Below are 24,108 nucleotides of genomic sequence, written 5' to 3' on the forward strand. Positions count from 1 at the left end.
TGTTATGTCATATTATTACATGTTCTAATAAAGTACTATTGATGTTATTAATTATGGTCTTTTAATACTTTTTTTCTTTTGTTTCTCTCGATCAGGTGACCATTCAAGGTAAGAGTGGCACTAGAGAACGATTCATGATAAGAATGGCAATAGAGAATAATGCTTTTTTTTCTTTTCTTTATTCTCCAATGATTGGCTCAATTTTTTTCATCTTTTTTTGTAGAGTTGTTCTACAGGGCCCGACGGACCTATCGAGTGGCTCACAAAAAGGGGGCAAAAAGATGATTTTGCCCCCGCCCACTTTGCAAATTTACAAAGCGGGCCACTGCCCCCCTCCCCTACTCTGCGCATTTTCCCTGCCATGGCCGTCGCCTCGCCTCTCCGCTGCGTCTCATTGTCGTTGCTTGGCCTCGCCTCTCTACCATCACTGTCTTGCCTCGCCTCGCCGACAGTCGATGCAACGTCTGTCGGCGAGGCAAGGCGAGGCGGCAATGGTAGAGAAGCGACGGAGACGAGGCCAGGCAACTGCAGCGAGACGCAGCGGAGAGGCGTGGTGGGGGTCATGACATGGGAGACGCGCAGAGCAAGAAATCCATGGGAGGGGGAGGGAGAGAGCAGGGCGTGGGAGCAAAATTATCTTTTTACACCCTTTCAATAAATCCGTCGATAAGTCCATTAGGCTTTCTAACATTTTCCTTTTTTTGTGTGCGCTTGCAGTTGTTCATTTCCCTCTGAAATTATTGCCTTCACTTTCACCCAGTACTTATTAACTTTTATTGATCACTTTATACCCTTTATAGGTCTATCATCTATGACTACCTTACCAAATCATTAAAATTTTTCATTTTTTAACTTTGTTCCTTTTTTTTTAATTTATATCTCTATTTTTTATCTTTCTTATCTTTATTTTTTTAAAATACTTAAAAATCTCTAATGACCATTATGTGACCAATTCACTAATCTTTTACTACTATTTTTTTTTATTTTTTAATCTTATTGTAACTTCATCGGTCTCGAACATTTTTTTACTGCCTTAACTATTAATCATTATAGTTACGAGCCACTCTCAATTGTAAATCTCTACTATTGCTTACTATTAATTATAGTGTCATTAAACATCATTGAATCTTTATTTGTTCCAAATTATTCACATTAAATCACATTAACCCATTCAATCTCTATTTGTTTCCGTAATAAATTCAAATAATACTTCAAATCACATTTAAAATACTTTACTATCATTCTATTATATTACTATTATTTTTATTTTTCATAAGGTAAACGAAGTCTTTGTAATTTAAGGCAAATATGAGGATCATTTATTGCAATTTGCTCTAAAAATAAATTTCACATCTGGTTCACCTAGAGATGACAAATGGGCCGGCTCACCTCACAGCCCGGCCTAGTACTGTAGCAGATGGGCCGGATCGGCCCGCCTAACAAAATGAGGGTCGTGTCAGGCCAGTGATATATGGCTTGCGGTCCGGCCCACCAAAATGACCCATGGGCCGGCCTACCAACTGGCCCGGCCCGACCCACCAAAAAATAAAAAAAATATTTAAAAAATTATGTTTGTAAAATTATGTTTACTTTTATTATAATGTTTACTATAATATTTGTAAACATAATTTTACTGTAATATTTGTAAACATAATTTTACAAATATAAAAATTATAAGTAAATATTGTTTACTTATAAACATATTTTAAAAATTATTAGTTACATTTAAGAAAAAAATAAAAAAAATATTTAAAAATTATATTTAAAAAATTAAAAATAAATGACTCTCACGGACAGGTCCAGACATCCAGGTCCACGGGCTGGCCCTGCTAGGCAGGCCCACGGCCAATCCCAGCCCATTTGGGACATTTATTAAGGGCCACGTGGCCGTGTCAGGCCTAATTTTCATTTATCGGTCTGGCCCTTCTCCCTCGCGGGCCAAATTCGGCCCGGCCCGCCATTTCCCATCTCTAGGTTCACCCCCAATCCTCGACCATGTATCAGTAGCTGCGAACAGCGCATCCAAACCCTACAGTCGGAGATTTCTGGAGGAGCAAACCATCCTTTTACTCGACATCACACGGTCGCCGCCTCTCAGAACGCTCTTTGTCTCTACGCTCAGAAAACGGCATGAGCAAAACCCTAGGTGAAGCCGGAGGAAGCGGCGGCGCCGCTGCCGTCGCAGCAACCAACGATGTGAAGAAACCGGTGTTCCTTACCAAAGCTCAGAGGGAGCAGCTAGCCATCCAACGTCGCGAGGAAGAAATCGCCGAGCAGAAGCGCCGTGCCGAACAACTACTACTCCTCCATAACCCTAACCGCCCTTCCTCCGATTCCAAAGCCTCCTCTTCTTCCGATCTGCTGCCCCATGACTCTTCGACCGGCCGCCAGCACTACCGTTCCTCCCGCGACCGCCATTATGATCGTGACCGTGACCGTGATCGCGACCGGGATCGAGATCGGGAACGCGATTCCGAGCGGCGTAACCGTGAGCGGGAGCGCGAGGAGGAACAAAAGGCTCGGGAGAGAGCCCGATTGGAGAAGCTAGCGGAGCGGGAGCGAGAGAAAGAGCTTGACGCCATCAAAGAGCAGTACCTGGGCGGCAAAAAACCTAAGAAACGGGTCATCAAGCCGAGCGAGAAGTTTCGGTTCTCTTTTGACTGGGAAAACACCGAGGACACTTCCCGCGACATGAATTCCCTCTACCAAAATCCTCACGAGGCTCGCTTGCTATTTGGCCGGGGCTTTCGCGCTGGCATGGATCGCCGTGAGCAAAAGAAGCTCGCAGCAAAGAATGAGAAGGATCTCAGAGAGGAAATTCGCAAGAAGGATGGCATTGAGGAGAAGCCTGAAGAGGCAGCCGCCCAGAGACTCAAGGAAGAGGCCGCTGATTTGTACGACACTTTCGACATGAGGGTCGATCGCCACTGGTCCGAGAAGAAGCTCGAAGAGATGACTGAGAGAGATTGGAGGATTTTCAGAGAAGATTTCAACATATCCTACAAGGGATCCAAGATTCCTCGGCCTATGAGGAGCTGGGTTGAGAGTAGGTTGAGTACTGAGCTGTTGAAGGCTGTGGAGAGGGCAGGCTACAAAACTCCATCACCAATTCAGATGGCTGCTATTCCACTCGGTCTGCAACAGCGCGATGTCATTGGTGTTGCTGAGACTGGTTCTGGTAAGACTGCTGCCTTTGTTCTTCCCATGTTGACTTATATAACTAGGCTCCCTCCTATTAGCGAAGAGAATGAGGCGGAAGGGCCTTATGCTGTGGTTTTGGCTCCCACTCGAGAACTTGCACAGCAGATTGAGGATGAGACAGTCAAGTTTGCCCATTATTTGGGGATCAAAGTAGTTTCAATTGTTGGTGGGCAATCAATCGAAGAGCAAGGGTTCAGGATTAGGCAGGGGTGTGAGGTAGTGATTGCCACACCTGGAAGACTTATTGACTGCTTAGAAAGGCGTTATGCTGTTCTGAATCAGTGCAATTATGTCGTCCTTGATGAGGCTGATCGCATGATAGATATGGGTTTTGAGCCTCAAGTTGTGGGTGTCTTGGATGCAATGCCTTCAAGCAATTTGAAACCGGAGAACGAAGATGAAGAGCTTGATGACAAAAAGATTTACAGGACAACTTATATGTTCAGTGCTACAATGCCTCCAGCTGTAGAGCGACTTGCTAGAAAGTACCTGAGAAACCCGGTGGTTGTCACAATTGGTACTGCTGGAAAGACAACTGACTTGATCAGCCAGCACGTGATCATGATGAAGGAGTCAGAGAAGTTGTATAGGTTGCAGAAACAGCTTGATGAACTTGGAGATAAGACAGCTATTGTGTTTATAAACACCAAGAAGTCTGCTGATTTCCTTGCCAAAGCTTTGGATAAATCTGGGTATAGAGTAACTACTTTGCATGGTGGGAAGTCACAGGAGCAGAGAGAAATTAGTCTTGAAGGTTTCAGGACTAAGAGATACAATGTATTGGTTGCAACAGATGTAGCAGGACGTGGGATTGATATTCCTGACGTGGCCCATGTAATCAATTATGATATGCCTGGGAATATTGAAATGTACACTCATCGCATTGGAAGAACTGGTCGTGCAGGAAAATCAGGTATTGCGACAACATTCTTGACTTTACATGACACAGATGTCTTCTACGATCTCAAGCAGATGCTTATTCAGAGTAATAGTCCTGTGCCTCCTGAATTGGCTAGACACGAGGCTTCAAAATTCAAGCCAGGAAGCATTCCTGACAGACCACCTAGGCGGAATGATACAGTGTTTGCTCATTGAAGCATTGGTGAACTTTGCGATATTATAGTTAGGAGATAAAGATTTTGATTGCTGCTACAGACAAGGATCTCAATCTGATTTGAAGTATTTGGTTATGAGTTCGAAATGTTAAATATAGTCTTGACAGTGTGATTTTGATCTATTTTGTCACTCCGCCATATCATTAGTAACTGTCAACTGGGGGGGTCTTTCAAATTGTATTAGTTAAGGGTTTAGCTGTAATTTCTGTCTGGACTTTTCCTTACTGTACAATTCAAGTCTATATTTGCTGACTCATGCACCTTCATTTGAAGGGTTAATTTTCAGGTACTTTTAGCTTTAAGATATTTTTATATGCTGCAACTTACTACATTCTACATGACACGTTACATCCAAAATTCCTCTGTGAAGTTAGAAAATGCTTTTATAATGTGGTAATACTTTGAAATTTACTAAGAGTGAGTCTGGTGGTTGTGTTTTCTTTCTATTTCCTTTTTATGGTTTTCGTTCCCTCTCCTTTTTTTCGTTTTGGCATTGATATATTGTTGAAGGGGAGATGTTGGATATAACTCAACCTTCTTGGAAGGAATGGAAATCAATCTTGCTGACTTGGAGTTATATGAAGGACGGACTTAACGCTCGTCTGGACAACTGTGGTTCATGACAATTTCGAAGGATTGTTGCGACTTTAACTTGAAGGTGCTAAAAATTGGCAAAAGGGAAGGTGCCTAAGTGGTTTATTTGTTTTTTTTTTATAAGTAAAACATATTAGAAGATAACAGCTTGCGTTGTATGTATGGAGACAAGTAAAAAGAAATAGACAAACGCCTGGATATGTATGAGCTAGCAGTTTGCAAGGGTTAGAACTTAGGTCTGTGCTGGACTCGGAACTGAACTAATCTTGATAGGTTCAGTGCGTGTGTTTTTAGAATGCAGAATCTAGCTGATCTTGGATGAATCAAACCATACTAATTTGTTACAGTTCGCTGTTGTACAGGTTCAGTTTAATATCAGGCCAAAGCCGTACTTTTAGATCTCTTCGGTTCTGTTTGCTTGGATTCTTAGCTCAACAGGTCCGTTTCTAGGTCGGGCCTTACGAATTATGGTCTAAACTATTTGTTGGAAAAATCAGGAAGATGAAACCTTGATGGCCGCAAATTAAGTAGGGTTGTTAGGGTATTTCAAAGTTAAAAGGAGATAAAGAGATAAAGAATAAGGCTTAGTTTGTGATCAGCTTGTTGGGGATAAAGTTTTAAGTTAAAAGAGATAAGAGATGAGAAGATAAAGCATCAAGAAAGAAGGAGATTACAAATAACTTAGATAATTCTATCAGAAAAATCAAATTCTTTTAATTTCATTTATCATGTATTCTTGTACTTTAGAAAGATATTAGATGTACTCATATATAAATACCTGTCACGGGAAGGCATTGTAATCAGGTTGAATTGTAATTAGCCAAATCTGTTAGAAATAAGAGGGAATGTTTGTTAGGCCTAATTTTCAAAAAAATTTAAAAATTCAAACTATTCGGCCTTTGGGGGAGCTGGATTAGTATTAAAAATACACTGATACCACTCCCCGATCATCTTTTGAGAATTATCATTACATTTTTCTCTCTTTCTCACCAATTTCTCTTATTTCCATTCCTTTTCAATTCTCTCTCTCTCTTTGTTTCTCTCATTTTCCCCTTAAGTTCTCCTTTTTTGGAGAATTCCCCTTGTTAGAATTTGATTTTGACATTCTGATATCAGAGCACGATTCTTGGAGGCGATCAATTTCGAAATTCACCATGGCTAATGGCACCTGCATGAAGTAGATGGAGGTGCAATTACAATAGGTCACGACAGCAGTGACCAACATGCAAATTCGAATGGGAAGTATGGAGACTTACATGGAGACAATGGTAGAGAGATGGATTGAAGGAGCCATGGATCGTTAGAGGAAAGAAAGCCGGGAGTAGCATAACCAATTGAAGGAGCAGATGCAGATGTTTGTAAGGATGTTCACGAGTCAATAACCGGTAAAACTCTCTCTAAAATTCCCTCCTAGAGAGAAATCTAAACCAATCTTATCGGGACACATCCCGGCAAATTGAGCAGAGGATGCCTTGAAATTTGAGCCGAATTTGATGGTAATAGGTGAGAACACAATGGAGAGGAGACATGGAACTCAGGTTGCTCCTCATCAACCTGGGTTTCCGTTTCTGAAATTGGAGATCCCATGTTTGATAGGGTGAATCCTCAATGGTGGGTGGGTAGATGTGAAAGGATGTTTGGTTTTTATCAGGTGCTTGAACAATAGAGAATGACTATTGTTGCTGCTTACTTGAGCGATGCAGGAGACGCATGGTTTCAAGGGTGGATTGGTGCTAAGGAGGGATGCCGATGGGCTGAGTTTGTGGATGAAATCTGTGAACGATTTAGGGATAAGAATATGATGGACGTAGTAGAGAACTTCAATAAGCTAAGTTAAGAAGGATTAGTGTAGTCCTACCAATTGAAATTTGAGGAGCTCAAATCATTGATGTTGATATTGAATCTGCATCTAACATAGGACTACTTTGTTTCTAGCTTTGTGAGCGGATTAAATGAGGAGTTGAGTTCTACTATTAAGATGCAACAACCCAAAATCATCAAGTAGATCGTGGAATGTACACGGCTACAAGAGTTGACAATTGAGCCATTGATGAAAAAATATAGGTGGCAAATGAAAGAGCATGAATTCAGGGACACTCCAACTGCGGGGAAGGAGTGTAGGAAGTGATGGATGAAGGAAAAATCAGGGTGGCAGGGGAGTCAGTCCATCCACTGCAATTGTTCCAGTACTAATTAATAATAGGAAGTTGGCTAAGTAGAGGAGGCAGTTAGGCTTGTGTTACTATTGTGAAGATCGATACACATCGGGGCATCAATGCTGGAGGTAGCTTCTACTACTGGAAGGAGAAGAAAAGGGAAAAGACAATGATGAAGGGGTGAATTTATCGATGGAAGGAGATGGAGAGGAGAATGTGGAGATCTCACTCCACGCACTTAGGGGTCTTACCAACAGTAGGATTATTTGAATGGAGGGAAAGGTGCAAGATAGCAGGTTAATGGTGTTGATAGATAGCAAAAGCACGCATAGCTTCCTAGATGAAGGGACTGCAAAGAAATTGAAGTGTGAACTAACAAGCACCCAACCCTTGTCTGTGATTGTAGCTAATGGTCACAAGGTGATGTGCAAGTCTTCTTATGTGGGGTTTTGTTGGTAGATGCATGGGGAGACTTTTGAAGCAAACCTAAGATTGTTGAAATTGGGGGGCTGTGACATTGTTTTGGGTGGATTGGATTAAGGGGGGCTAGTCTTATAAGTTTTGATTTCTACAAAATGGGAGTCACATTTGAGAAAGAAGGCCGGGAAATGACTCTCTTAGGAGTCTCTAGGGTGTGTAAAATGATCACTGAAAGGAAGCTCAAAAAGATCCTTAAGTCCAAATGGACTCAAGTGGCCTAACTTTTTTCCATCCATGCTATGGAACATGAGAAAGAGAAGCTGGAGCTTGAAGGGAATGGGGTGCACCTACTAGACAAACAACATTGAAAGGTACATGAGTTAGATTCCCTTAATAAGCTTTTGCTTGAATTTAGAAACCTATTTGAACAACCCCAATATTGAACCCATTAACATAAGGGCATATAGATACCCCCAAAACAAAAAGTCGAGATTGAAAAATTAATTCAAGATATGTTGACACGATCAATCATTAGATCGAGTCAACGCCCTTATGCTTCCCTTATACTCCTAGTTAAAAAGAAAGATGGGAGCTGACATTTTTACATTGATTACTGCGAGCCAGTGTTCTAAAAGGCACTAGGCACTAGTCAGGCACCAGGCTAGGGCCTAGAGCCTAGGGTGCCTAGGCGGGGCTGAGGAAAATTGCTATTTTTTTTTGTTTTTTAACTTTGTGATGTAATTTGATGTTATTTTCAATTAAATCAAAGTTGAAAAGTATTAATAATGTAACATAAACCAATAATACAACAATAATTGAATGACAAGTGAAATATAGAATTAAGCATGAGAAAACAAATTGTTGTAGATCAGTTCTAGGTTCAATAAGACAAAAGCAACAATAATGCAACATAAACCATACTTGAAGAATCTAAGTATCTAACTATTTAATTGGACTTCTTCTTCTCCTTATTCTTCCAACACATGATCTTCATCAGACTCAAAATCAAATTCATTGAGCTCTTGCTCATCTTCTTCTTCTTCTGATTGGAAATCATCTTCATGAAACTCTCTCATCCTAGAACTTCTTCGAGGTTGAAGCATCTCGTATGCTTTTGATACTTCATCAACCACTTCCCAAGTAAGTCCTATACCAGGCTTAATTTCTTCATCATCTCCTCATTCAACAATCCATCCTTGTGTATTGCTAGCATCACTAGCAAGTAGCACATCAACATTTCTTTCCTTCTCCCTCTTTGCTTATTCATCAGTTTTGCATTAAATTGGACATAAACAAGATTGTTTAATCGATGCACATTCAGTTTTTTTCTTTTCTTCATATGTATCTACATAAATAAAATAAAAGTAATATCAATTTAAATGATAGATAAGTAATTGATATTAAAGAAATATTGTTCATACTTTTATATGGATAATGAAATTAAAATATTAAAAATATTTTAAAATATGCACTAACCCTTTCAAAAAAGCTTCAATTTTTTTCACAACCGAATGAACTACTGGTTAAAGAGAGGATCCTTGTAGCCATTCGTTGCAAGTTTGGAGTTTGATTTTCATAAGTCATCCATCATGTAACTACATAAGTTAACAAGTATAAAGTAAACAAATTTATTCACTAATACACATTAGGAACTAAGAAAATGATTAAAGGAACTTTATACCTGGACTATAATTGTCATAATTTTTTGCACACCCTTGAGTTACTCATACTTTTCCAAAAGCTCCCTCTTTATGAGTATACTTTGGCAACTCAACATTTATTACATGACCTTACAATTCAAAATGATCATCATCATGATAAAACATTTCCACACAATTAAAAAGCCCATCTATCACTTCATTATCAAGATATATATTCTTATTCTTAAAAAGGTAGTAGGGATTCAAAAGGTAAGCCGCCAAATGCAATGAACTATCTAGCCTATCTTTCACCCTTGCTTCAATAATCTTCAATAATCTCTATAACAGTCTGATAGTTTTTCTCAAGATTACTTAAAGTCTCCTTAATATCTTCCTTTGCCTACTTAATCTCTCTCTATAAAAAGCCCATAAAAGGTTTTCTATCTGCATTAACAATTCGAAACACCTTCACTAAAGGTGCAAAAACTTTAAGGCATAAATTTACACCATTCCAGAAAGCAATGCTCATCACAGTAGCACATGCTGCTTTCCCTTTAACAGTCTTTGACCATTTACACTCCTTTCATTCAGATTTGGTAAACATTGTCCTCAATTGGGCATTTTTCTTGATCAAACTTTGCAAAGTAAGGAAATAATATGCAAATCTAGTGACTCTCGGTTTCACTATATCCCTCTTCTTCGTAAATGACCTCATTAAAGACAAGGTCTTATGGTGTGTATAAATGAAGATTGTCAAACTTTTTGCCTGATCAATGACTTTCTTATATCTTGACATTTTTCCAATACTTTCAAGCATCAAATTGATGGTGTGAGTAGCACATGATCAAAAGATATTTGGCCTTTTCAGCTTCAATAATTTTGCCGCTCCCATATTGTTGGCAGCATTGTCGGTTACTACTTGGACGATATTTTGTGGTCCAATTTGCTTAATGCACTTGTCCACATACTCAAATATGAGTTCACTTATATGTGCTTCGTCTAATGATTATTTTAAAGAAAGAAAAGCAGTACCCATTGTTAGAATTAACACATAAGTTCATGATGCTCATTTTTTTTCTGTTTGTCCAAGCATCTGTCATAATAGAGCACTCATTTTGTGCCTACTCTTCTTCATGCTTCTTTAGTAACTCTTTCATTATGTTAACTTCTTCCTTTAATAACGGTTCCTCCCTCAACTGGTATTGACTAGGAGGTTTGAAACTCGGTTTAAATTGACCAACCACCTCAACAAACAATTTGAAACTATCATGATCAATAGCATTGAAAGGTATACCAACTTCGTACACCCATCTAGCACAATATCCCTGTACAGTCTGTGTTATCTCTTTAAACAGTGCTTCACTAATATTTTGTTGCTTTTGCGTCATTCTCGAATTCAAACAAATTTCAAGACTAATGGAGCTTGCAAACTTATCTATAGGGCCAAGAGTACGAGGCATTTTTTTGCTCCCTAACTCTTCCAATTCATCTTCATCATCCACTCTTTTCCCCTTTTCAGAAATATTAATAGAGGATCTCATCAAATCTTCCTCCTACTTCTTATTCTTCTTCTTACTCTTTGCCTCGACAATAACGTTCTTGCATTTAGCTTTATCATCTGGAGAAGATTTTGGACACGCAGAAACATTTTCGAAAATGTGGCCGATGTGTTCTTTGACTCTGTAAACTCCTCCAGACATAAATTTATCACACAATTTGCATTTAATTTTATCCATATTCTTTGGATTAATTAACATTTCATACTTCCATCCGACATCATTTGAGTTCTTAAACTGAGGTGGCATCGGACGATGCTTTCATACTCCCAATTCCATTTGACATGACTTTCTTTTTTCTTATTTTTTTTCCTGAGTAAATTGACATTGAATGATTGAATTAAAATAGATAACTAGCTAACAAACAAAGCCAAGGAGTCAACAACAACAACAATCAGCACCACTGCAACAACAAGCAGCAACAAAGGCAGCTTGCTGCATGTTACTTGTTGGCTTTGTTTGTTGCTTGCTTGCAAGTTACAAATATTAAAAATTTTAAAACATTAATAAATATTCAATTAAGTGAATAACAAATAATCAAATATTAACATAAATAATAAATTAAATAACAAAAAAATAAAAATAAAAGAGGCAACAGCAAGCAGCAGCGTTACTGCTTACTGGAGGCGGAGGGTGAGGAGTGAGGAAGATGAAACTACAAAAGACAACCAGAGTGGAATGAAGGTTGGTGGCGAGTCCACCGTTCACGACGAGCGGTGGCGGCGTGCGACGAGAAGGTTAACAGGAATGGAAAACGGTGACGGCGACTCTGCAACTGCAAGAAACGTTGGCGGTGTGCGAGCACGAGAGAGGCGACGATGACGACGACTCTACAATAGACAGTCGGTGACGGTGTGTGCGAGAGAGAAGGGGAAATCGACGAGAGAGAAGGGGTAACGGGTAAGGGGAAACAAAAACCCTAATAAATTTATAATAAATTGATTCACGCGGCCTATGTGGCCAATTAGGTCATAATCGGCCAGGTAGTTCACGTGGCTAGGCGGCCGCCCGGTACCGGTTAGCCGAGCCGGTGCCTAAGGAGGCCGATTTGGCCACAATCGCGGCAGCCAGTGTCCGCCTAACGCCTTGGCGGTCGCCTAAGCCGCGTTTTAGTTCACTGTCACCAGCTCAACACCTATACAGTGAAAAACAAATTTCCTATTTCGATTAGGGTTGTTTAAGAAAATTATTAAACTGTGAAAACCAATTGCACCGTATCGCGCAACTTTTTTAAAGGAACATTTAGAGATGGTTTGAAAAACTCATAAACCATGTGGTTTGCGATTTGATAAAAGTAATTTTAGTTTTTAACTGAATCGCCCAACTAGTCTATCAATATGAAAATTAAAAAAATAAAACTCTAAAAAAATAATAAAAATCCATGACGTTAATTGGTTATGCTTGGTGTTTGGATTTTAGTAATTAGTAGGAAGTTGATTATGTTTGGTGTTTGGACTTTAAAAGTTATGGCATGTTTTGGAAATATATTTAAATTTGCAATTTGATTTTTGATTAAGTTGTAGTTTGTTTAACCTATTTACTCGTATAGTTTCTCTTTTTTTTTTTTTTTTCCCTTGTAAAAAAGTTAATTTTGAAGTAAAAAACTCAAAATATGTTAAAATGATTAACCAAAAAAGATTTAGGCCTAATTTATTAATCTACCAAGCCCAATAAGAAGCTCACTCGGACAAATCGTGGAAATTGCACCGTATTTTGCAGTGCGATCTGGTATGGTTTATAAAAACCAAATCAGATCGCACGATTTGGAATAATAAAAAAATCGCACATATGGTTTAATGTATTGAAAAAGGGCTTAGACTAGCTAAACTACACTGTGAACACTCTTAATTCCGATAATTGAAGACCTATTAGATGAATTAAAGAATGCAGTGGTCTTCACCAAGCTAGATCTACGATAAGGGTACCATCAAATATGTATGAACCCTGATGACATCCCTAATACTGCATTCACTACTCATCAAGGGTATTATGAGTTCTTGGTAATGCCCTTGATGATCCAGCCACATTTCAAGCTCTAAGGAACCACATCTTTTAACCTTACCTTCACAAATTCTTATTGGTTTTTTTCGATGATATCATTATGTATAGCCCTTCATTTCAGCAATACATTGACCACCTAAAGACTACCCTAAAGGTCCTTAGATTTAATCAATTGTTTATTAAGAAATCTAAGTGTGCCTTTGCTCAGCCACAAGTGGAGCACCTAGGCCATGTGATATCTCGGGCAGGGGTGAGTACTGACCCTAAAAAAGTGGTAGCCATGTTGGCTCGACCAAGGCTTAAGAATGTGAAGGCCTTAAGGGGATTCTTGGGCTTAACTAAGTACTACAAGCAGTTTGTGAAGAGCTATGGAGCAATAAGCAAACCCTTGACCAATTTGTTGAAGAAGGATGGGTTCTCTTGGAATGAGGAAGTTGAGGAAGCTTTTGTGCAACTAAAAAGAGCTATGAGTGAAGTACCCACATTAGGGCTGCCTGATTTTTCTAAACCCTTCACCCTTGAGACTGATGCAAGCAACACAGGGGTATGGGCAATCTTATCACATGAGGGAAGGCCCTCGGCTTTCATTAGCCAGGTTCTAAGTCCAAGGCACCAAGGATTAAGCGTATATGACAAAGAGCTTTTAGCAATCCTAATTGTAGTTGAGAAATAGAGACGTTACTTGGAGGGGGGGTAATTCATTATAAAGACAGATCATGAAAGTTTAAAATTTCTCTTACAATAAAGGTTACACACTCACATTCAGAAGAAATGGGTGGCACGACTAATGGGGCTAGACTATGTGATTTAATATAGAAAGGGAAGGGAAAATAAGGTACCAGATGCCTTATCTGGGTGCATAGAAGAGGGGTCAGTGGCATCTATTACAACAGTCGTTCTTGATTGGCACTAGGAAGTTTCTGCTAACTATGATGGTGATGAATGGGCAAAGAAAATATTGGAGCAATTGGTGTTAGCACCAAACAACAGACCAGGGTTCACACTAAAGAGTAGGGTGTTGAGATTTCAAGGTAGGTTAATAGTGGGGAACTCGAAGGAACTAAAGGACAAGATCTTGGAGACACTACATGGATCCCCACTCGAGGCCCATTCAAGAGTACAAAACACTTACCAGCGAGTCAAGCAGCTGTTCTTTTGGGCTAAATTAAAGAAGTTTGTAGCTGAGTATGTAATGAAGTGTAACACTTGCATGATGTGCAAGTATGAGACGCTAGCATCACTTGGGCTACTCTAGCCACTCTTATTTCCCACTCAAGCTTGGATTAATATTTCAATGGACTTTGTGGAGGGGTTGCCAAAGTCAGAACGTAGGGATTGTATTATGGTAGTGGTGGACAGATTCACTAAATTCTCCCATTTTATTGGCCTAACTCACCTATTCATAGCACAAGAGGTGGCCCACTTTTTCCTAGACAGAGTGGTCCAACTACATGGGATTCCACAATCAATAATTTCTGATAGAGACAAGATTTTTACCAACATCTTTTGAAGAGAAATTGTTTCGGAGTTTGGAAGCTAAATTGCATATGTCCTCAGCCTATCACCCCGAATTGTTTAGTGCTTGGAGACCTATTTGAGATGTTTATGCTTCCTACATCCTAAAGGATGGCATCGCTGGCTATCCTTAGCTCAATGGTGGTATAATTCTTTCCACCATAGTGCTATTAAGATGACCCCCTTTGAGGCCTTGTATGGGTACAAGCCTCATTTACTTCCTACAATGGCGGGAAATATTATAGTGGATACGATGGATTCTTACTTGCAGCAGAGGCAACAGGTGCTCCGGGTATTGCAGAAGGAGCTGATAAATGCTCAAAATAAGACTAAGCAATTTGCTAACAGAAGGCGAAGTGACAGAGAGTTTGGGGTAGGAGACAAGGTTTATCTCAAGCTTAGACAAGCTCATCTGATAGCCTTGGCTCATGGCCAACACTCCAAGCTTAGCCCAGAGTACTTTGGCCCCTATCCTATACTAGCAAAAATAAGGAAGGTGGCTTATAAGCTCCAACTACCCCCTGATTCTCAAATACACCCTGTGTTCCATGTCTCAATGTTGAAGAAGTCAGCAAGAGCCAATGTGGTAGAGTACAACTCTACCAACCCTATTACCAGATCCTACAGAGGCTTCAGAACCCGTGGTTGTCCTAGACAGGAGGATCATATACTGACAAGGAGCTCCTTGATGCAGGTCTTGGTTAGGTGGTTTAATCTCCATCCAGAGAATAGCACATGGGAATACCTTCCTAGCCTACTCAAGCAATTCCCTATGGCAGTTAGCTGACTATGAACTTCTTGCTAACAAGAAGTTGTTGAAGGGGAAGGGAATTGTTACCAAAAGGCATTGTAATTAAGGGTTGAATTGTAATTAGCCAAATCTGGTAGAAATAAATAGGAATGTTTGTTAGGTAATAGGCTTAATTCTCAAAATGCCTTTAAATTCAAACTATCATGTAATTGGGAAAGTGGCCTTTGGCCCTTTTAGGGGAGCTGGATCAGTATAAAAAGCACATTGATACCACTCCCTTATGATCTTTTGAGAATTATCAATACACCTATCTCTCTCGCCAATTTCTCTCATTTCCATTCCCCCTCAATTCTATCTCTCGCTCTTTGTTTCTCTCATTTTCCCCCAAGTTCTTCTCCGTTTCTAGAGAATTTCCCTTTTCAGAATTCAATTCTGACAATACCCTACTTGAGATCAAGGAATGGTAGAAAACAATCCTCATTTATTCAAGGTTCCTCCTTACTCTTTCTAACCTCTCGGGTACAACATTTAAAGGGGTACCCAAATACATCTTTTCAAACCCAGGTTGTTTTTGTTCACTATTCATTTAAATTTTTTAGTAAAGAGTTACTCTAGTATAATGTAATAACACATTAGCATTTCAAATACAACTTAAAAATAAAGATATTAACATGCTAAGCTTTTAATAACTAAAAACCTACCAATAAAAAATGCTCTTGTAAGGGCCCACTTTCAAATATTCCCGTTAGCATAGGATATTCAAAAGGAGGTCATCACAGAGATGATATAGAACAAACCATAATAAAACAAACAATTCAATTCATTACTAGCAGCGAAAACTAAATTACGATTCAGTTACACTCTCAATATCTCATGAGTTTGGGGCTCGAAAGTCATACAAAATAATTAAGAGGATCTATTTTTAACTAACAAATTAAAAATCATTTCATCTCAAGCTTCACCAAAATGCTAAACAGGATCTTCAAGTTAGGACGTGTCTCCGTACACCACTATCCCTTGACCTTAGTCTCACTAGACTCGCCCCCAATAACGGCATTCCCTTTACTTGAAATGGCAAAGAAGATCAAGTGAGCCACAAGGCTCAGCAAGTTCTAGGAACAATGAATAATGAACATGAATCAAGAATATGGTGACACCAAAAAGAGCAATCAAGAACTCGACAATTTTATATAAGATTTGTGTTTTATGATTTGATCAATCCCAAGTTAAACGTATCATACCACCATATACTACTATGCAAATGTGCGTATAAAATTAAGTGTTAGAATCAAATCTCGTAAGCTCGCAAGCTATCAAACAACATATGTCAAAGTGCATCAAGAGCATAAAAACTCACATTCAATATGGAGCCAACTTATCGGGCTATGGCCATCTCGTCCTGTGGCAGGTGCTCTAGGATATTATTTTTTCTTTGCGCAAAATAATAGGTGCGCAAAAATAAATAATACAAAGTACCATAACATGCACATACTGAATGTGTATGGAACATATCATGCATTTATTTGTACATATATATATAGATATCATAAATTATTGCCATGCTTATACAAATAATTTATGCTCATCCCACAATATTGGGTAGCTTTTCACTCATATCAAGAATGTACACATTATAGTAATTTATTCAAGAATTTATTAAATCAATTAATAAGATTTACAATTTGTTGGGTGCTTAACAAGTATTCATATATATATATATGTATATATATATATTTATACATATACTTTGAGGTATTAAAATTTAGGACCCATATAAGATATTTTCTATTATAATTATATATATATGAATATGTGGGTAAGGATGAGGTGCAAAGCAGAGGCATTCAAATGGGCTATGAATATGTATATATAAATGCACTGCAATAGTTTATATGGGCATGCGTACTATGCTTATGTATATATATAGGTAGGTATATATATAAATAAATATAATTAAAGAAAAACAAGAAAAATGCTTCTGTATAAAAAATTCCCCTTTACAAAAATGATTATGAGAGTGAATTATTTTATCTTAGAACATCATATAAGCTGATATCATATTTCTCTTGGGTTTAATGCCCTCACTTTCTCTCTTTATCGATGCGCGTATATATATACAAGTGGGTTGGATACATTTTTAAGGGCTGTTAAAATCAAATGGTGTGCATGAATGAGGCTAACTGAATTGTGGGGCTGATAAAAATAAGGGATTCCTTTGATGATAGCAGCGATTAAGAGAGAGAGAGAGAAGACTTCAAGTATGCAGCTACACTGCCACGCATGGAAGTATATATGCATGTGTTTATATAAATGGTTGGGTTGGCTAGAACAGGGACAACCGATACAAGGGATGATTATATATATATATATATATATAAGAGTGTATATGAAAGTGGGTCAATGGGTTGGTTGGAACCAGGGTATTTGAAGGAAGCTAATCGATTAAGTATATATATATATATATATGGATATATGTGTGGGTTCAACTAGAACAACGATAGGGCTGTCATATATATATGTGTGGGTGGGGGGGGAGGGGGTTTGGCTTGGAACAAGGGGAGAGCTCCCAGACTTGTAGCTTCTCTGATGCGCATAAATATATATGTATATATGTGTGGGTTCGGTTGGAACAACAATGGGGTTGTTATATATATGTGTGTGTGTGTGTGGGTTTGGCTTGGAACAGGGGGAGAGCTCCCAGACTTGCAGCTTCTCTGATGTGCATAAATATATATGTATATATATGGGTGGGTAGGCTAGAACAGGGGAGCATTCGAACGGCTACTTACATATATGTGTGTGTGTGTGTGTATATATATATATATATATATGGGTGGGTCAAGTAGAACAGGGTCATGCGAATGGAGTGAATATATATATATATATATTTGTAAATGGGTCAGTGAGTGTAACCGTATATATATTTAAGAACACATAAACAGAGGGCAACAAAACTAAATAAAACTTCGCTGTAATAAGGAAGGAAAAGCCATTCATAGGAAAAGGATAGGGGTGATGTGAGTCCCCACTATAACCTCAATAAGGCTGTGTGTATGAGTATATATTTATATATGAAGCTTCCTTATACAATCGAACAGAACAACAAGGGGGAAAAAAAAATACACGCTTAGATAGAGATGCACTACACAATGGATTAATAACAGAGAATCAATCAAGAGGACTAAGGGAACTTGCCTGATGAAGATGCTAGCAAGAGAAGCTCCACCAGCGCAAATGAAAGGCAATGCAGCAATGAGTGGAACATAAATAAAAGGAGAAGGTGAAGTATAAGAAGACAATGAGGAGGTGACGAAAGCAATGGAACAGTGAAGAAAAGAGGGAGATGATATGTACTGGAATTAGAAGATCTGTACACAGAAAATGTTGTACAAATTGCATGCCAATTCCAAAAATTTTACCAAAATGCCATTCTTCTCATATTACAGACAAAAATATCTAGGGATTTTATTGACAATTACTACCTTAATTTATTTTCTCTTTTTTCTTTTTTTTTTTCTTATTCACTTGTCTTCCCAAATTAATTTTACATCTCCACTATGTAAATGGGCTCTAGCCCACGCTGTGAAACCAGGCTATCAACCCATACATAATAGCCCATGAACTCATTAACTAGTCAAATGTGGTCCAATATATTACTTGTTATTTTCTTCAATTTAGGCCCATTTCATTATTTCTCAATTTATTAAAAATTATACCCATATACTTATTTTCTCGATTACATGAACCACAAAATAAAATTATACAAATCTAAAATTATTTCTATGCTATCAAGGAGATTTATCATCAAGTATTAAAATACTTAGACTCACATTTAAAATACTATTAAATTGACGCTAAATATTAAAACATCTAGACCCACTCTAGGGACGTTACAATTCTAATATGAGTCCACAATCACCTACTTTAGTTTAGTTTGGGCCTAAAAACTGTTTAACTCAAGAAACTAACTGAAGTCATAGGTTTGCATATTTATAGACCTAAAGCCCAAACAATATCGAATAATGCTAAGAGTCATGATTGATAACAGTGTTATCAGTTATGTGGCGTCTCCTTATTGGAGGATGCTAAGGAGACCATGTGCCATTGTTTGATCTGCCTAACACCTTCTCCAATGAGAATGCGACACGTGAATGATAACACCATCATCAGTCATTACTCTTAGCATTACTCAACAATGCCATACTAAAACAAACTAAATTGACTCGTGGAGAGGTTGGTTTGGTTCTTAGGTCTTCCTAGTATTTTGTCCACCCCTTACGTAGAGCTGTCTAATAATTACATGGAATGAGAGAGGTGAAACGTGAGGGATCGTTCACGACCAAGAATAGTGGTTATGTGATTGGCTCTTCCGAAGAATAAATCAAGCTCTTTACTCTGTTAAAAGGGGTTGCGAGCCATTTTGTTTATATTTCTCTGAGATAGGAAACTTAGAATCCATGTGAACTAATTATCCAGTATAGTATGTGACTGCAAAAAATAGATAAAGGCATACTCCATATGTAGTAAACCCTCGTTTATTCATTATTATTCTAGCATACATACTCTCTCTCTCTCTCTCTATATATATATATACATATATATATATATATGGTTGTTAGTTGTTATATTGGCATCGCAAGTAGCAATATAGATAAGGAAGATCATCTTTTAAGATCCCTTGATCTCCAAATCATATTCCAAAGAAAGGTTTGTTGTTAAGACATAGGTCTTGATTCTTGGTATCCGAAATTACATAAATTCAAAACGAGTGAGAAGAATGTAGAGTTAGAGAATCATAGATAGAAACAAAGAGAAAAATAGAGAAATGTATTGAGATTATTATTTCTGATATCCCAATACAATCTGGATTAGCTTTTTTATATGGTTATTCAATCATTCAATTACAATTAACTGCATAGGGTGGATCCAGGCAGGTGGGCTGGGTTGGGTTGGAAAAAATTGGGGGTGAGCTGGACTAAATTTGGGCTAGGCTGTTACTAAAAAATTAAAAAAAGTACCTTACAAATTTAAATTTTGTTGTGCGTTACCTTGGGCTTCAGCTCTGAACAACTCACTAATAAATTCGCTCTTGAATTAGCAAGTTGGCGCTCAAAAATACCAACTAAAATAGACTTCTAACCAACTCCTAAGAAAATGATATGCTATAATACTTCCTCACAAAATTACATACACCTCACGAATGTGACATTTCGCCCCCTTCAAAAGTTTCTTGTCCTTAAGAAAAGTAAAGAAGTTGTGCAACACAAGGAAATAGAGCGATCAGATCAAGCAAGATTCCCAAGTATTATTATCTGGATGTAAATGAGACTGTTAGACAGGTACTTGCGTAGGAGGAACATTATTCTTGTAAATCAACCTTGTATCCAATTTTACCGATGGTTCCACCTTAAAGTCTTTGTTAGTAGTTATAAGAGGTAAAGTAGGACTAGAGAGAGCATGTGAATCAATGGTCTTCTTTAATAAAGACACATGGAAAATTGGATGCATGTTAGTGTCAGGTGGAAGTTGCAAACGATAAGCAACATATCCCACCCTAGCAATAGTAGGAAACAATGTGTAATACTTAAGACTCAGTTTAAAAAAAAGAAAGGTGAGAATAAGATTTTTGATGGAATCCTTTGACCTTGAGATAGACCAAATCTTCCACAAAAAAACTCTTATTCACTTTTTTTTCTTATTTACATACTACTTCATCTAGTTTTTGGTAGTGGCCAACTCATGCTTAATGAGTTACAAGAATTCTTATCAAGTTTGCAAGTACTGATCCACCACTACTATTAAAGATGGAGAATCCACAGTGGTAGGTAAAAGAGGTGGCTTAAAACCAAAAAATGCCTCAAAAAGGGACATATTTTCAATGAGTTGTGATAATTGGAATTATACCACCATTGAGCTAAGGCTAATCACCTATGCCAACTCTTTGGTTTAAGGAAATAGACACACCTCAACTAGGCCTCTACACACTAGTTAACCTTTTATGTTTGCTCATCTATTTTAGGATGATAGGTTGTGGACACGTGTAACATAGCTCTCAAGCCTTTAAAAAGCACTAGTTGAAAAACATTAGTGAAGATTTTAACTCTATCTGACATAATAGATTATGGAATACCATGCAATTTTACCACTGAATCCATAAAAAACCTTGCCACTTCTTGGGTGGTGAAAGGATGTGAAAGACTCAAAAAGTGAGTGAATTTCGTAAGTTTGTCCACTACTACTAAAATCACATTCTTCCCTTTTGATTTTGGTAGTCTTTCTATGAAATCCATAGACAAGTCCAAGCTCGCTCCAAAATAGCTAGCATGTGTAACAAACTAGAGAATCCACATGCTCATGTTTGCAATGATGGCAGATGTCACAAGCCAACACATAGTTTGTCATAGCCTTCTTAAGTTTTGGCTAATAAAATAGTTGTTTAACTTTTTAGTATGTTGATTTATGCCTAAATGACCACCAAGAGGTGAACAATGTAAAGGTTGCAATATTTGATTCTTGAGCTAGTCATTGCCTCCCAAAAGCACTCGTCCTCGAAACCTGACTAACCCATTGGATAGAGTTTAACCTAGTTTGCTATTTGGACTAATTGACAGTTGAACCAAGAGTTCTTAGGCCCAAACAATAGTCTCATAGCTAGCAAACACTTCTTGCATCTAGTCTAGAACTATTGAAGAAATAACAGCCCAAGTACCATGTTTAAACCTTTGTGACAATGCATTAGTTGCCAAATTTTCTTTACCTTGGTGGTATTGAATGATATATAGTTAAGGCCTAACAATTTTAACATCCATTTTCATTACACCTATGTATGGAGTCGCTATTGAAGGAGAAATTTGAGACTCATGATTAGTTCGAATTATGAATTGATTGCCCTCCAAATAATATCACCATTCCTCCATAGTTACCAAAATTGCTATCAATTCTTAAACATAAACACTACATCCCAAATATTTTAGGCTTTTGAGGCTAAGGGTTTACCTTCTTGCATAAAAATTGCCCTTTCCCTTATCACTAATATCAATTTCAAGAATAAATGGCTTTGTGAAATCCAAAAAAGCCAAGATAAGGGCTTGTGCCATAACTCTTTTTAATTTGAGATAGACTATGTTTGCTTGGGGATTCCATTGAAAACCATATTTCTTAAGCAGCTTAGTCAATGGTTTGATTATAAGCTCATAATGCTGAATAAATCACTTATAATAACTAGTCAACCCCCAAAACCCTCGTAATGCCTTAATTGAAGTTAGTCTAGACCATTCAACCATATTTGCAATTTTTTTCGGGTCTGTACTCACTACTTCTGAAATTATGTGTCCCAAATACTCCATATTTCCTTTTGCAAAGGTGCATTTGGACTTATTTACAAACAATTGATTGAATCAAGGACTTCAAATGTGGCTCGAAGATGGTCAAGATGTTAAACAAAGGTTTTATTATACACAAGAATATCATAAAAAAACACAGGTATGAAGTCTTTGAAGGATGGACTGAAAACATGATTCATAAGGGCTTGAAAAATGGCAGGAGCATTGGTTAGACTAAAGGGCATTACTTTAAATTCATAGAGGACTTGGTGGGTTTGGAATGTGGTTTTAGGAATGTATTTTGGTTTTATACTTATTTGATGGTATCTTGCTCTTAGATCAAGTTGGTAAAAATTGTGGCTCGTGCTTAATTCACTAAGAAGGTTCTCTAACAAGTATTGGAAACTCCAAGTACTATTTTTCTTTGACTCTTGGTGGATTATGAAATTAGCAAGCATTTCTTTGACTAGTTTTTCAATTTCAAGTTTCTGGTTTAAAGGGTATGGCATGATCAAACTATCATTGAGGGGTAAGGTTGTGGGTCTACAAACAAGTCCTCAAATTCAATAAAAGTAAATGCAAAGGGTATGAATGTTGTACCCTTGGTAAGGATTGGATCATGTTGCTGTAAGCAACCAGTGAGTTCTAATGTTCCAGAAATTTTGCCTCTTCTAATTCACCCATCTTCTCAGCTTGTATTGAAAACATTTGAGCCACTTGAGTTATTTTATTTTAAGGAATTTCTATAATTTTTTTCCAGAATCAATTTTCAAGCTCCCATATCAAGGTTGCCTATTAAAGTCAATTTTTCCCATCCTTCTCAAAGTAACTTCCAGTTTATTAAAGTCCAATACTATAGGATTGATTGTTTGCATCCAATCAACTCCCAAAACTGTATCACAACTAAACTACCCAACTTCAAAAACTGCAGATCGATAATAAACTCTTGTCCTTACATTTCCCATAGGAAATCAACATATTTGGATTTACTATATATCTTACTTTCATTTGCCACAGTGACTGATAAAGGAAATGTGTTCAATTTGCAATGCAAGTCTTTAACAATGTTTTCATCAAAAAAATTGTGTATTGCCACCTATCAATCATCATCATTAATTTTCTATTCTTTGTTGTCCCTTCCATCTTTATGATTTTCTTAGTAACGAGATTTCCTATCTTCATCTTGAAGTAATTTTTTAATAGCAACTTTGATTTCCTCCATTATTTCTTCCTCCTCCTCATCAATCTAATTTCAACAGTTGTCACTTGCATTGATGCCTTGGAGTATATTTTCTCCACACTTATAAAAAAGGCCTAATTGTTTCTTCTGTTCTAAACTGGAAGATTCTATAGCATTAGGCTAGTAGGAGTTAGAGGATAATTAGCCTTGAGGAAACTTTGGAAATGAATTCATCTTATTTGTTCCAGAATAGACATACAAGTTTATGTCGCAAAATTATAATGAAGTACAAACATTTTATAATCGAGTAAATTCAAAAAATAGTCTATTACAAACTAAATGCACTCGAGTATTTATAAAAATTAGTCAATTAAACTGCAATTTGTAATCGAACAAAATCTGACAGTTTTTGAATTTATTATAACCATTATAGAGCATTTAATGTGCAGTTTTTACTTTTCAAGATATGATCAAATCATTAAATGTTGATGGATGTTTTTTCAAACAATTTATTCATTAAAAATGATTTGCTAACTACTTTGTTAGCTTGTTTAGAAACAAAAAATGACAGTTAGAGACGACATTTTTTTATTCAAGAAATTCTAGCTGAAGCATTAAAGATGAAAATGCTATATAAGGAGCAGGAGAACTAATGCA

The 24,108-nt window shown here is 37.5% G+C and overlaps 1 protein-coding gene across 1 annotated transcript; it reads left to right on the forward strand.

Annotated features, from left to right (window-relative positions):
* The first annotated feature begins 1,942 nt into the window (after positions 1 to 1,942).
* On the forward strand, positions 1,943 to 4,572 carry LOC127810209 (DEAD-box ATP-dependent RNA helicase 21). Its single transcript, XM_052349549.1, has one exon. It carries the CDS (start codon positions 2,131 to 2,133, stop codon positions 4,294 to 4,296), a length of 2,166 nt encoding a protein of 721 aa, XP_052205509.1. The 5' UTR covers positions 1,943 to 2,130; the 3' UTR covers positions 4,297 to 4,572.
* Positions 4,573 to 24,108: the final 19,536 nt, after the last annotated feature.

This window comes from Diospyros lotus, chromosome 9 (genome assembly GCF_014633365.1).
Source record: "Diospyros lotus cultivar Yz01 chromosome 9, ASM1463336v1, whole genome shotgun sequence".
Taxonomy (NCBI): Eukaryota; Viridiplantae; Streptophyta; class Magnoliopsida; order Ericales; family Ebenaceae; genus Diospyros; species Diospyros lotus.